This window comes from Panthera tigris, chromosome A3 (assembly GCF_018350195.1).
Source record: "Panthera tigris isolate Pti1 chromosome A3, P.tigris_Pti1_mat1.1, whole genome shotgun sequence".
NCBI classification, from domain to species: Eukaryota; Metazoa; Chordata; class Mammalia; order Carnivora; family Felidae; genus Panthera; species Panthera tigris.
This window is the reverse complement of record NC_056662.1, coordinates 63,075,092-63,090,627: the sequence shown is the minus strand read 5'-3', so window position 1 is coordinate 63,090,627 and position 15,536 is coordinate 63,075,092. Positions and strand designations below refer to the sequence as shown.

The 15,536-nt window shown below is 40.1% G+C and overlaps 1 protein-coding gene across 1 annotated transcript in view; it reads right to left on the bottom strand.

The window, feature by feature from the left end:
* Nucleotides 1-15,536, bottom strand: part of PLEKHH2 (pleckstrin homology, MyTH4 and FERM domain containing H2) — a 106,942-nt gene that overhangs the window by 14,329 nt on the left and 77,077 nt on the right. The window contains exons 20-24 of the mRNA XM_007097839.3: nucleotides 14,507-14,604; nucleotides 12,374-12,551; nucleotides 11,087-11,242; nucleotides 9,152-9,249; nucleotides 1,172-1,313 (exon numbers count right to left, since the gene is read on the bottom strand). Of these exons, the coding sequence (XP_007097901.2) occupies nucleotides 1,172-1,313; nucleotides 9,152-9,249; nucleotides 11,087-11,242; nucleotides 12,374-12,551; nucleotides 14,507-14,604 (672 nt within the window). The remainder of the gene's footprint in view (nucleotides 1-1,171; nucleotides 1,314-9,151; nucleotides 9,250-11,086; nucleotides 11,243-12,373; nucleotides 12,552-14,506; nucleotides 14,605-15,536) is intronic.

The window sequence follows — 15,536 nt, the reverse complement described above, 5'->3', positions numbered from 1 at the left end:
GAGATCTAAGCCTTTGTCCCAATGACGTATCACAGAGCTGCCTTAACATTGTTCCTTAATTAAGCTGTGCACAGACTCATTTGTGGTGGAGACTGTGAGCTGCCTCTTACGACTCTTCTCTCCTTTCCGAGTAATAAAAACCTTGGACTTACTTAGGAGCTGTGCTCCTTGCCAGCCAGCTAAGACCATATTTACTAGTCTCCCTTGTAGGCTGGCAAGGCCATACGACCAAGTTCTGACCAGGGAGACATAAATGGAAGTGTTCTCTGGGTAACTTCTGGAAAGTTTCTCAAAGGAGGAAAGGCATGCCCTGCTTCAGCCCTTCCTCCATCCTGATGCCTGGGACACTGATGTAATAGCTGGAGCTCTGGTAGATCTCCAGGACCATGAAAAGGACATGTTAGGGAAAGAAGAATGGAGAGCAAGATAAAGCCCATGCCTCTGGCGACTCTGCAGAGGTGCCAGATTGCCTGTCTCTCTACGTGAGAGACAAATACCTTTCTATTTGGATTAAGTCACTATTGATTTCTGTGTGTGTTTATAAACGTCTGAACTTAATCCTATTGGTACAATAGGTAAATAAAAGAAAGTGCTCTAGTCTTTTAAAAGACCCATTCCTTTTTTTTTTTTTTTTTTAAATATTTATTTAGTTTGGGGAGGGCGCAAGCAGAGGAGGTGCAGAGAGAACGGGACAGAGGATCGAAGCGGGCTCTGCACTGACAGGCTGACAGCAGCGAGCCTGATGCAGGGCTCGAACTCACGAACCACGAGATCGTGACCTGAGCCGAAGTCGGACGCTCAACCGATTGAGCCACCCAGGTGCCCCGAAGAGACCCATTCCTATTAGATTACTGAATGATTTCAGCACGGCATCTTCAGCCCTGCAGCTCTACACTGAAATTCCTTTACTAAATGCAGAGCCTAGTGGGATACTGTTAAGATAACTAAGAAACCAGGTTCCACGAGGAATACTGTCTCAGTCAACATCACCGCCGTGGTTGTCAGCAATTCAGAGTCAAACTGTAATTATATGCCTGTAAGTTTTAAGGTGTTAATCACAGCAACGTGAATTTAAAAATTACAAGGTATATTGTTTTGCTATACTTCAATCAATGTAGAAATTAGGATCTTACCTTTAACAAAATATTACTTTATATAACATGGAAGTTACCTGAGCTAAAAGAGCTGCCATTTCTAATGCCAGGTCCTTGTTCAGAGGAAAAAGTCCGTTTATTATTTGATCATTTGTCTGATACATTAACAGCAACTTTTCTCTATCAGTCTCTCCGCGAGCTTGCATTGAGAAATACAGTCTTAAAAGAAGAGGAAATCTTTCGTTACATGGTATTCTTACAAAGAAAGAAAGGAAAGACAAATCCAGGGGACTGATACAGGGTTATTCTAAGGTAGTTCTCTACGTGATACAAACTTAGAGCATGACTCTCAGTCCATCTCTGTTTCTGTTTCATATTAGTATTTCTAGCAAACAGAGGAAAAGCTGCTTTGAGGTTAAGGAATGCTTCTATGCTATTTTTTTATGCCCTAAAATACCCAATCCTTTACTGAGGAAGGACCTAAGGTACTGAACGAAATTAAATATGCCCTTTCTTGTAAGGAATGCTGATGTAACCCTTCAATTCAATGGGCTGTATAAAAGCAATTGTCAAAACACTCATGATCTTTCCTAAATACCTTGGAAATATCACGGAAGAGAGAAATGAAGATCTGAATTCAAACTCAACATCAGGGGCGCCTGGGTGGCTCAGTCAGTTAAGCACCCGACTTTGGCTTAGGTCATGATCTTGCGGTTCATGGGTTTGAGCCCCACATCAGGCTCCGTGCTGACAGCTCAGAGCCTGGAGCCTGCTTCGGATTCTGTGTCTCCCTCTTTCTCTGCCCCTTCCCCCACTCACACACACACACACACACACACACACACACACTCTCTTTCTCTCAAAAATAAATAAACATTAAAAAAATTTAAAAAATCAACATCAAATTGGGGGTGGCAGTTTTCTCTGGAGGGTCTAAAAGATATTATTTGTACATTTTAACTTTTTTTCCCCCCACATCCAGGTAAGCATCTTTAGGAGCTCAAACATAGTTTACATGTGGTTATTATTACTTGTTGAAATAGGAGATATCTTCTGTTTGCCTAGGAGGACTTCAGCATTTCAGTGATCTTCTTTATTTATTCACTATGCCACTCCACTATTCGGGAGACCTCTGGGGGCTCTGACTTCAGGCTGCAGACCAGGCACAGGGTGCTATAAATGCTGTAGATGTTACGACGATGGGGTGGGTAAGCAATACACTGCTATACTTGAATGTTGGCAGGACAACAGAGTGGCAGGAAAAGAGAGATTTAGATTCAGCATGTGTTAGGAATGTGCCCAATTAGCTCTAAGTGGATTTTCAGCCTTTTCCTCCCCACACCCTTCCAGGAGAGGACACACTGGCATCAGTTACAGTATCTTTCACGCTAATTATCTCTGTTGGCAGGGAATCCCAGGGAAGCATGGTGGGTGGACTCTGAAAAGCTCTTCCCTCCCATGACTTTGATAATTCTTCCCACCCACCACACTTAGGAATCGCCAACCCATGCAATCATTCAGAGTGGTCTCTGGAAAAAACAAATCCTAAGCCCTACTCATCTGTGACTGCATGATGATAAACTGCTAACTCACAGAAGACTATGGCTGGGCAATAGAAACAGAGTTTAAATTCAAAATGCTACTAGGGTGCCTGGGTGGCCCAGTCGGTTAAGTATCTGACTCTTGATCATGGCTCAGTTCATGATCTCACAGTTCATGAGTTCGAGCTCCACATTGGGTTCTGCACTGATGGTGTGGAGCCTGCTTGGGATTCTGTCTCTCCTTCTCTCTGCTCCTCCCCTGCTTGTGCACTCTCTGTCTCTCTCAAAATAAATAAATAAACTTAAAAAAAAAGAGAGAATGCTATCAGCAAAGTGATATAAAACAAAGAGAATAAAGTTTAAGAAGAAAGCCCTCTCTTTTCGGCATAGCTTATTTCCTCCACTTGAAGTTAAGAGCTATGTCTTACTCTGGTTTAAGTAAGGTTCTTAATAAAAGTTTGAATTGATAATAAAGGTAGAGGGGAAAAAAGGACCAGATATGCAAACAGGTGCGGGCAAGAAGACCTAAAGTGCATTTTCTATTCTTATTGGCATGCTGGAAAGACAGACCTGGGAGGGGAAATGAAGCACTATGATCAAAAAGGGAAAAGCAATCCAGGGCAAGTATATAGGAAGACAATACGTACAATCGTTGACTGAAGCCCCTAAAGAAACAGTTTGCACTCCAACGACTGTACAAGGACTTGGAGAGAATGTGGAAAGGAACCAAAAAGTCACAAAAATGATCAAGAGTCAGAAACTCAAATCCACAGTCTTGGACAGACGAGGTGCCAGGGGAATGTGATGTGAGTGTCCCCAAAATGACCAGCTTCTAGGCACTCCCTAGTCCCAAAGAGGCCTGCAGCAGAGGAAGTGGGCTTCTCTTCTGCAGGCAGGGCCTGGGTTAGACAGCAGGGTATCTGCAAATGTGCACCTCCTCACTTGATACCAGGAAGCGGAATACTGTGGGATGGAAATGTTCAGGACCAGTTCTGACCCCTGGATGCTGCTTCTGAACGTGGTAGGGCTCTGAGCGCTGCTGGGGAACCCTTTGTTTGCCTCCAACTGGCTCCGTATTTCGTTCCTAGGAGCATTTACATCCTACTGTCGTCCTTCTCCTCCCCTTGTTAACTTACTGAAGGGGCAGCTTGCCTTCACCTTCCAGTTACCTTCCCGTCACTCCTCCATCCACCATGGTCTACGGATAACACCACTGAACTGCAGTCGTGACCCCCCCACCCCCCACCCCTTGCCTGCCGCTGCCTCTATGGCTACCATCTCAAGTCACCTGCTCAGAAAGCACCACTCTGCAAAGGCTTCCTCTATGGTCCCACAATGTCTTGTATATACGCATGTTATATTCATGGTAAGAGCCAATATTGGTGGACGTTTACTGTGCGGCTAGATCCAAGTGCTGTACATTTGCCAACATACAGTCCTTCAGACAACCCTAGAAGTAGGCACCATTTCCATTTCACATAGAGGGTATCCGAGGCACAGAGATGGTAAGTGACTTACTCAAGGCCACACAGTGAGTGGGAGAGCCAGGATTCTAACCCAGGCAGTTTCTCTCCAGAGGCCCTATTCTTCACTACTCTGCTCTACTGTTTCTGTTACAGCATTAATGACATTGCTAAGATTTCATGTCTGTTTCTCCCTATAAACTGTAAGCTTCTAAAGGGTAGAAGCTTACACCTCTGAACCCTCTGTTCACCTTTGAACCCCCAGGGCTTCCACAAGGTCTGGCACTGGAACACGCTGAACAGATGTTTCCTGAATGAATGGGTAAATGAGTGGTAGTAAGAATTGCCAGTCATGGGAATTATTTGCCAAAACAGCCTGAAAAATCCCCTTCTGTAATCTTGGGTAGTTTCCTCACCTGTAAGATGGAGATAATAGTGATACCGGTCTCATAGGGGAGTCGTGAGGATTATATGAGAAGATGCGTACAAGGAGCTCAGCACCAGGCCTGGTGTGTGGTAAGTGGTCAGTAAATGTTGGTTATTATTATTATTATTACTACTTGTATCACTAGGGTTCTTGTCTAGAGGTCTTCAGAATCACAAAAGTCCCTTCATTCTGGAATTTTTTTGTTTTATTTAAAACATTTTTTTTATCTTTATTTTTGAGAGAGAGACAGACAGAGTGCGAATGGGAGAGGAACAGAGAGAGAGGGAGGCACAGAATCCAAAGCAGGCTCCAGGCTCCGAGCTGTCAGCACAGAGTTTGATGCAGGGCTCGAACCCACAGACCGAGAGAGCATGACCTGAGCCGAAGTCAGATGCTTAACTGACTGAGCCACCCAGGCGCTCCTGTTTTGCTTTGTTTTGTTTTACGGTACAACAGCCTTTACTGTTTGCAACAGGAAGTGGAAGAGGACAGGACATGGGCACGACAGCTCTGGCACCCGGGGAAGTTTCAAAGACCTACTCTGTCTCTGTCCCCCAAAAAAGCGATTCTGGAAATTTTTTTAGTGTAAACATGGCTGGAAGAAATCAGATAAACTAGATGACCTGCCAAGATGTTTCCTGGCTTAGTAGCCAATGGATACAGGTGCTAAAGCGGCAGAGATGGGAATGTTCACCTATGCTCCAAAAAGTAAGAATTAAAAAGCAGTACTGAAAATAATCTTCTTTTTTTTTTTAATTTTTAATTTATTTTTGAGGGAGCACAAGCGGGAGAGGGGCGGAGAGAGGGGGATAGAGGATCTGAAGCAGGCTCTGCGCTGACAGCAGCGAGCTCGATGTGGGGCTTGAACTCAAGAACCATGAGATCATGACCCGAGCCGAAGTTGGACGTTCAACCAACTGAGCCACCCAGGTGCCCCTGAAAATAATCTTCTTAAAAAATGTTTATTTATTTATTTTGAGAGAGAGAGAGAGAGAGAGAGAGAGAGCTAGCATGAGTGGGGGAGGGGCAGAGAGAGAGAGGGAAAGAGAGAACCCCAAGCAGGCTCCATGCTGCCAGTGCAGAGCCTGATGTGGGGCTCCATCCCATGAACCATGAGTTCATGACCTGAGCAGAAGTCAAGAGTCGGACGCTTCACCGACTGAGCCACCCAAACGCCCCTGAAAATAATCTTTTATTTCATAAATGGGGGTAGGAAGAGTTGTTTTCTTCAGGGAAGGACCCTTGCCGATTCCAGTTTGTTAAAAACATGTCTTGACTTTTGCAGTTTCAAATACACAGTAAGAAAGCAAATTAAACAAGCAGCTTAAGCATAAATAGAATTTAAATGTTAGTTTCCAAAGGACTGTCTATAAGAATAGGTTCAAATGCTATTAATTAGATCTTTAACCTCTGCATCTAAATAATTAAAATTCCATAACTTACTAAATATAAATACAAATTCCATGATCGAGAGCTGGTGTGTAGTTTCGCTTATTACAGGGCTGCTTGACAGATGAAGCATCGAGTCCTTGGCTGCAGGATAGGTCACAGCCAGTCCCCCTTCTAACTGTGTCACTGGAAATTAGGGCTCATTGTCTAAGCTATTTATACACATATGCAAAGTGCAACCATATTTAGAAGCACAGTACTTTCTCATAGCTGTGGCTAGCCAGCCATTTCAGACCTCTGTTAAAAATTAAACCTTTTGGTTGAGTTGCTTTTTTTTCTGATGTCAAAGATATTGTCATGGGACTTTTTGTTTTTACAAGGCAATCTTTATTATGTATTATTCACAACTCTCTTTGTCCCTTCTAGTGCCATTTGCTAGACTTGGATTATTACTCTTATCTCTGTTTCGAACTACCTTTCTGCATTTCATCCAAATTTAATTTGGGTTCTAACCATAGCTATCACAGACAGAATTAGTATGTATTAAGCATTCACAAGGTACACATTATTAGGAATAGTCTTAGACATGGAAATAATTCCATTTAGTTCCAATAAAACCAAATGAGAATTCCTGAACCTCTCTCCATAAAGATATATGGCAGGTCAAGTCCAGGAGCTGGCTGTCTTCAACAAAAGGTAACATTAAGAGACAGGGCAGCAATGGGGATCTCCAGATCAATGCTTCTCGAAAGTCAGTATGTGTAAGAATCACCTGGAGAATTGCTAAAACACAGACTCTTTAATGTCCAGAGATTCTGCTGGACTCAGTAGGTCTGTAATGGTGCCTAATAATTTGCATTTCTTTTTTTTTTTAAGTTTATTTATTTATTTTGAGAGAGAGAGGGAGAGAGAGAGAGAGAGAGAGAGAGAGAGAATCCCAAGCAGACACCATACCATCAGCAGGGAGCCTGACACGGGGGTCAAACCTACAAACTGTTGAGATCATGACCTGAGCCAAATCAAGAGTCAGACACTTAACCACTGAGCCACCTAGGCGCCTCAATAATTTGCGTTTCTAATGTGTTTCCATGGGATCCTGACGTTGCTGGTCTAGGACTCCAGCAACCATAGGACTAAACCAAAATCATCTGGAAAGTCCAAGTCTTCCAGCCTGCTATCCTTGCTAGTCACCAAAGGACCACAGATAAAGGCTACCATCAGTGGAAATGGGTTCTTCCAGGAGAGCCTATTAGATTTCCATTAGCTAAGTAATCCTGCTTATCTCCAGGAAGTAGGATTTTAAAACCTTAGATATCAAAGCTTAACAGTCACCTTCTTGTTACTCAGAACTCTTGCAAATTGCCATAGTTCATGAGCACCTAAACAGAGAAGCTCCAATGGCTCATGACCACCATTTATTCAGATCAAAGGAATCCATTCAAATACTGGGTGGCCTTTAGTGGCTGACTATAGGAAAGAAGTCTACAATAGGAATGCACCACATTTATTTAACCGTTCCCCTAGTAATAAACATGTAAGTCCCTTCCAACACTTATTTTTCACTGTTATAATATCCATGGCAAGGAAGAGACCGGGGTATATGGGGAATACCCTCATTCATGCATATGGATATATCTGTGGGACCAATCATTAGAAAAAGAAATCCTAAATTGGATCAAAGGCTATCACATTCTTTACGTATATAGTGTCTTTACTTCTTACATTCCAGTTTTAGGCCTATGACCATCTTTCAAAAGCCTCTGAAAGAAGTAACTACTTCACCAGTAATTCCACCAGTAATTCTTTCATTCTTATATTTTAGATTCCTTATTTTAGAGACTATAAGAGCCAAATAAAATCATCAAAATACCTTTTCATTTTTTTTGTACAGTTAATTGTCACCTGGTCAATGAACACTGTTTACTAAGTACTACCTTCTGCTGACACATGGAAGAAAAGAAGATATTTTTAAAAAAGAAACAAAGAAAATTTAGTTTCTGATCATATGCCAAAGTATATTAAAATTGTATCTGTTGGGGGCCCCTGGGTGGCTCAGTCGGTTAAGTGCCCAACTCTTGATCTCAGCTCATCTCAGGTTTGTGAGTTTAAGCCCCACGTCGGGCTCTGTGCTGACAGTGCAGAGCCTACTTGGGATTCTCTCTCCCTCTGTCTCTGCTCCTCCCCTGCTAGCTCTGTCTCAAAACAAATAAATAAACTTACAAAAAAACTGTATCTGTTGGGAAGATATGTGCTCCAGGCCCACTGGCTTTTCCCCAGTTCCTGAAACCCTCCAAGCAGCTTTCCTTCTACAGGCTTTGGAACATCCTTTTCTACTCATTTCCATGCTGCCACTTCCAGCCCCCTTCCGACCCTGGCATAAACATCATTTCCTCAAAGAAGTCTCCCGATGCCACCAGTCTAGGTCAGGCCTCTTTCTGTGTGCTCTTACAGGACCACATTCTTTTCTTTCAGAGAACTTAGTGTGTAATTATGTGTTCATTAGAGTTATTGTATGATTAACTAACTATAAATTCAAAAGATCAGGGACTGTGTTTATGTCTGCTTCTGTTACCACTTTATTCAGAGCATCTAGCTGAGTGCCTGGCTTACAGGTGAAGCTCAAAGATTATAGAGAGAAAAAGAGGGAATCTGAAAGAATGAGAATATGAGTATGTGACTTCTTAAAAGATTTGAGTGAACAGAAGCATTTCTTCTTTTAAAAAAATTCTTTTAAGTTTTATTATTTAAATAATCTCTATACCCTACATGAGACCTGAACTCATGACCTTGAGATCAAGACTCACATGCTCTTCTAACTGAGCCAGCCAAGCGTCCCAGAAATATTTCTTCTTACTACAGATCTTCAGTAGGGTATTTGAGTATTTAGTCTTTATGAAAAGATTGTGATGTTAAAGAAATTGTTGAAAGTGAAAAAAATTCACCCTTGTACCGACCACCCTAAGAGAGAAGCTATTCTTTCTTATAGTTTTTTTCTAATCTTTGTCCACATGCATATTTTTATAAAATACAGCCATCCATGACATGAAGAGACTAGAGCTAGAAACAAAATCTTATGTGACAGTTTCTTCTTAGAGAAGTAGAGTTTCCTTTTACAGAAAAACGAACACACAAACAAATACTGTAACTTGCAAGGCTATTCAATAGAAAGCCATAGGCGCATGATGTGAGCATAACGGTACACACATACTTTGGTGTTTGGACACAGCATTTACACACCTGTTTTTATAAGTCAGACGAACAGTTCTCGTACCTTCCCATTTCCCAGGCTGCTGTTCTTTGGAAGCCTGTTCCCACTTAGAAATAATGTCACAAATCTAGAAGGGAAGTGGAAATTGGGGATTTATAGTAATTTTTAAATCAGCACTTTTGGAAGACAAGCATGTCTGCAAACTGAAAAATTTCCAATTAATATGATCAAACCAAATGGACTGAAGCCATTTGTTTTAAGCTCCGGTGTACCCTTGGTTTTAGATTTAATTATAAATTGCTCTTTGGTCCACTTATCCTTTTGGACACCCATTAACTCTGGACTGTAGCCATGAATTTCTTAACCAAAAAGGAATCTTAATGAAAGACTACATGAGAAACAAGAAGATTCCAGGAATTACTTCATAATTTAGTCACAGAAGAAGCAACTTTTCCACCTTCTGAGTTTATGAAGACTGGAATAACTGAAGTTATCTCAAAGACACTTGCAATATAGTCTTAAGATTCTTTGATTGGGAAAGAATAAAAATTCTTCAGGAACCAAATAAACGCTTGCTTGTTTTTCAACAGGTCATTGAGAGAATTATAAATAAAAGTTTTCACAACCATGTGATAAGCAGTTATTCAGCAAAGCCCCTAACGTTTACTCAGCTCAAGTCAACCAAAAATGCTAGTTTATCTTCTTGACTAATTATTAACAACAGTGCTCTAGGAATGTGTGTCTCAAAATTTACATTTGAATTTGCTGAACTAAATAGGACATAGCTGGAGCTGAGGAGAAAAAGACATTCACTTATCTAGATTTCTCAATACGTAGCCACATAGGCAGGGGTGTAGGGGTGGGGGGATGGTAGCACACCTACCAACCAACATTCCTAATGAACTAAGTATGAACTTCAACAGTATTCGGTGGAACCCCTTCAAGCCCCAACAGGTTGACCTGCAAGTGAAGCTGGGCTTTGATAGTTTGACGAAAGAACTCACATTTCATGTCCTCTAAACTTATGGCAGCTATTGCTTATGAGTCTATTTCTTCTCCTATTCTGCCCCAATTCTTTCATCTTTGAATCATAGGGACACCTTCGCCCCGTAACAAGGCACTTACTCCCGAGAGCAATCAAGGACCGTATCAAGTAGGGAAAGGGTCCAGACCCAGTTCTAGCTGTGTGATTTGGGGTAAATCATTTTTTGCTCTTGGGGTTCAGCTTCCTTGTTTGCAAAATAAGTGGGCTAATTCCGATCAGGTTCCTTATGGTTCCATATTCTCTATTTCTAACTGTTGCCATTGCTACCTGGAAACTTTGTTAGTGTCATTTTACTATGACCTAGGAAAGAGTTTTTAAGTCTTCCAATTTTCCATCTTCGTTCGTGATTTTCCTTATGTTTGGAATTCCTTCTTTATCTCCACAGGTCCATTTTCTACCCATCCTTCAAAGTCCAGTTCAACTCTTCCTTATTTTCTCGTGCTGAACTTAATCTCTCCATCTGTGGAATATTCACAGCACTCTTAAAACATTTATCACTTTCAATTCTAGTTTAAGGTTATCAGTGTATAAGGCTGCTCCTCCTGAAGCAAATCATAAGTTCACTGTGAACAGGGACTAGCCCAGCTCCTCCAACAGCAGAAAGAAGTATTGTCTTGTGAATGAGTACAATAAAATGCTATTTTATTAGAGCTTCCATACGTCCACTCTTATTACCATACTAGTTGGGGCAATGTTGCTATCACTAATCCTTCCCCTATCTTAACATGGAATATGTGTGTGTGCAGATTGTGTCAAGAATTCTACTACTTCAACAAAGTCCCGCAACCCTTTTTTATTGGGAAGATTAGATTACTTAGAATTTTTGAAACCTCTTGAACTAATAAGCCTTTTGCAAATAGCAAAAAGTAGCTTCTTTGCTGTTTGTGGGGTCTGCCTTCTTAAAAGGAGTTGGCTTTACCTTAACGTTTCCTTGAAGACAATGCTCTAAATCCCTGCCAGAAGGATCGTCTGTGAATAATGCAAAGCCAGACTGTGTTGGCTTTCTCATGCCTGTATCCTGGTTCAAAGTATTCAAAAACTCTTCCACTGTGGTGGACGCATCAAATCCAACTACCTAAGCAGAAATAACAACACTGTTCTCTTAATAAAAGCAACTATGTACATTTCAAACTTAACTTTCAAAAAGGATTTAAGGGAGAAACAGGCTATATTTGATGCATGATTTATGATAACGTATATTTATCTAGATGCTTAAACTCCCCCCCACACCACAGCTCCGCTGGAGAAAATTAATGTCATCTTAATTGCTAGCTTGCTGTAAGAATTCAGAAATCTTGGCTTCAGCCAACAGACATGAATTCAAAATACAAAGATCATTTGACAGCTATAAACATCTTGCAGAGATATCATGCCTACCCATTAAAAGGAAACCAAGAACTACAGTACAATATGAAATATTTAAGCAAATGAAAAAAATTGCATAAGAAATGCGCTTAAACAGTCACAGGGATGTAAGTAGAGCATAGGGAATATAGTCAATATCCTTGTAATAACTTTGTATGCTGACAGATGGTAACTAGAATTATCTTTGTGATCATTTAGTAATGTATATAAATGTCGAATCACCATATTGTACACCTGAAAGTAATTAACATTGTGTGTAAAGTGCACTTCAATTAAAAATGAATAAATACAGAAAAATAAATAATGTCTGTTCCTTTAATATGCAGTTATTTATCTGAATTCTGTGATAAAAAAAAACTCTGGCTACTAAGACTAATCGCCAGCTTTGGAACATGTTTGCTTCAGGTAATAAGCGAACATCTATATCTGAGAGCTGGAAGGGCTCGGAGGAGTTTTCCCACATAATTCCTGAGATCTGGAGACTTCAAAAAGACTAAACTTGTACACACCCACTGTCAGTAATTATTTTCTTATCTAGCAAGTACACTGGTTGGGAAAGGCATCAACCAAAGTATTTTTTATTTTTTCCATGAGAGTTGTAAGGGCAGTAAAATTCCTCCCTTATTTGGCTCAATGTGGATTGCAGTTTGAATCCTTCTTCGCACAATGGTTTCAAAACTCAGCTGTTCTGATAGAAGACATAACATATTTGCACATTTACGGTCACTGCCAGCTGCTGACAAAGGTAGGTAGGCAGTCTCACTCCTCTGTTCCACAGAGGACACACGCACGATTCAAGGTTAAGCAAGCATGCTTTCATCAGCCAGAAAGTGTAACCCACCTGATAGATCCCATTCATGAAGTGCACGGGGATACTGAAGGGCAAAGAATGATGATAAGGGTTTCGAAGAAGGGTTGAAAGGATTTCCATCCTTGAGGGTCTTGCTTCTCTGTCTCCATTTTGTTGTGTTCTTTCTACGCACCGTTGGCAGTAAATGGCATATTTTCCAAATTCTGTCCTATAATATACAACTTAAGATAAAGCCTAGGAATAAATTTAAGACACCCTAATACATTAGGTACGTGTACATTACAATGTATTATGCTAATTTTGACAATAATTTTTCTTTTTGATAAAAGTTGTTAAAGTTGAGTTGTTGAAGTGTTACAACTTTTCGCAAATTCTAGTTTCTTCACTTTTGCAACGGACTGAATCGAACTTCCCCACAAAGCATTTTCCCTCTTTATTGTATTATTATCATCACAAAATGAATTTAAAGTTACCAGTCATTATACAGTAAAAATACAGTAATTACATTAACAAACACAAAGGAAATAATTGTATAAAAATAGTATAGGATAACTCAGGAAAAACATGATGTAGCAGAGTTCTCCTTTGAGGTTAGTGCTTGACTGCTAAACAAGGTAGGAAAAATATCTCCAAAAAAGCAAATAGATGTATTTTCTTTCTTTACCCTATAAAACATGCACTTTAAACATGCTTAAAAATTTTTAAGCATTAAACAAAACCTCTGGAGTAAATAAATACAAAAGCTGGATAGAGATCTTATTTGCCCTCATTTGTTACATACAATTTTTATGAAAGCAGATTGATAATACCTCCAAATATATTTGTGTTGTGAAATTCCTTCTAGGCAGACTTTAAAATGTCACCCTTTAGGGGCACTTGGCTGGCTCAGTTGGTAGAGTGTGTGTCTCTCGATCTCAGAGGTGTGACTTTGAGCCCCAGGTTTGGCATAGAGATTACGTAAAAATAAAATCTTTAAAATGTCACCCTTTGTCTAGGGGCTCTTCAGTGACTTCAACTAAAATCACATGATGTTGGGGCGCCTGCCTAGCTCAACTGGGAGAGAATGGGACTCTGCATCTTGGGGTCTTGAGTTCAAGCCCCATGTTGGGTGTAGAGATTACTTAAAAACAAAGTCAATAAATGAAAATAAATAAACAAACAAACAAACAAATAAATAAAGTCACACAACTTTGATCACAGTCTCCAAAATATAATCTGAATTGGGGAATACTTTCCCACTATTTCCAAGTTGTTTTGTCTCATTGTGTTGGTCTGTTTTAGATCCAGAGTCTATTTAAGCAACCTAAGGTGAACTTGTTGCACAAAATGATCCTGATAAGCCTTGGCTGGGTGCCCTGGGTCTCACTGTAAGAAAGCTATTCTGACAGTTGGATTTTAGATGTCTTTTCTAAGGGAGTAAAAATTCTGAAGTAATTCAAATACACACAAGCATAAGAGGAGGGAAAACTATCAGGGAAGTTTTCCTACATAAAAGAATTCAAGTAGAGATGGGGTGCCTGGGTGGCTCAGTGGCTTCAGTGTCCGATTTCAGCTCAGGTCATGATCTCACAGTTCATGAGTTTGAGCCCCACATCAGGCTCTGTGCTGACAGTTAAGAGCCTACAGCCTGCTTCAGATTCTGTCTCCCCGGCTCTCTACCCCTCCCCAACTTGCATTCTGTCTCTCTCTCAAAAGTAAATAAGCATTTAAGAAAAAAAAAAAAAAAAGAATTCAATGTAGAGAAAAGTAGCCACAGGGAAAATGACGGAAACAAAACACTTGCTTTTAATGAGCACCCATGAATGCTAAGTCATTCATCCCTGAAAAGTACATAGACTTTTCACTTAAAAATATTCTTTGTCATACTCCTGAAATCATTTTTGCACTATATGCTGATGTGGATGTAAATTTAAAAAATAAAATTAAAAAAAAAATTCTTTGTCAGTTTTTCAAGCTCTTATTGCAATCTCCTGTAAGAGATTTAACATAACAAAGGACATATTTTCCAAGCCTCATATAAACAGTAACCAAGGGCTTCCTGTACCCACTTTTGTTTCACACATTTCTTCCACAAATATACCTGACAGGTTACTAAATACTTATGACTTATTGTAGACTTTCAGAGACAACACAAACGGTTCAGCTGGCTAGTTTTCTGCACACCTGGAATCTGCATTCCTCTTTAGGTGGAGCCTGAGGAGCCACAGGAAAGGATGATGGGGAAGGAAGAGCCCAACACAGAGAGCCAAGAGCTGCCAGCCCTGGGCAAAGAGAAGCACCATAGGTTAGACACCATCTGGCAGTCAGAGATCCACGTGAGAATCAGTGTAACCGACAGATTATGAGGGAAGGGATGATGATAGTCTTTCTTGGCCCCCAAATGTTTTTGCTTCTTCCACATCAACATTATCTGCTTAGAGCATTTATAATATATAAAAACATAAAACCTCCTCCACATTCCATAATCCATCTAAGTCGTATATGCTATTGTCCACAACTAAGGTACCAAAGGCCACGTAGATAGGGTAGCCTTTTTTGACATCATACTCAAAGATTAGGGACATCGTTCCTTTTTTGTTCATTTATGTATTTACTCATTCATTGAAATACAGTACTGGCTATGAGGAAAGACAGATTGAAAAACAGTAAAAAATCATATACCCCAAACCACAACCAATCTACTCACACATACATGCATATATATTTATATATATATACGTGTGTGTGTGTGTGTGTGTGTGTATGTGTGTGTATATATATATATGTATATATATATATATATACATATATATATATGCGGCAAGTATAAAATATTAGCAGAGATTATCTTTTTATAATAGGATTGTATTTAGTTTTTTCTTTTGTTCTGTCCTGTACTCTCTTTTCTCCTTTATTATTTTTGATTAAGTATATTTTCAATCATTTTATGAATGTTATATGAAAAAGAAGGGGAAAAAGGTACTGTCCTCTTGAGTTACCTACAGTCTAGGAGAAGAGTTATATATTTTACAATAATTTACAATGTAACATGGTTAATACCATGTCATAATTTTTTAAAGTATAACCAGTGGAGGGAATGACTATCTACTGTGGGAGTCAGGGAAGAATTCACAGAAGAGATGTTGCCTGGGCTGACTGTAAAGTCTACAGGGTGGGAAGAGAGAAGGGGGAAGCAGGTAACAGTAAAAATGGC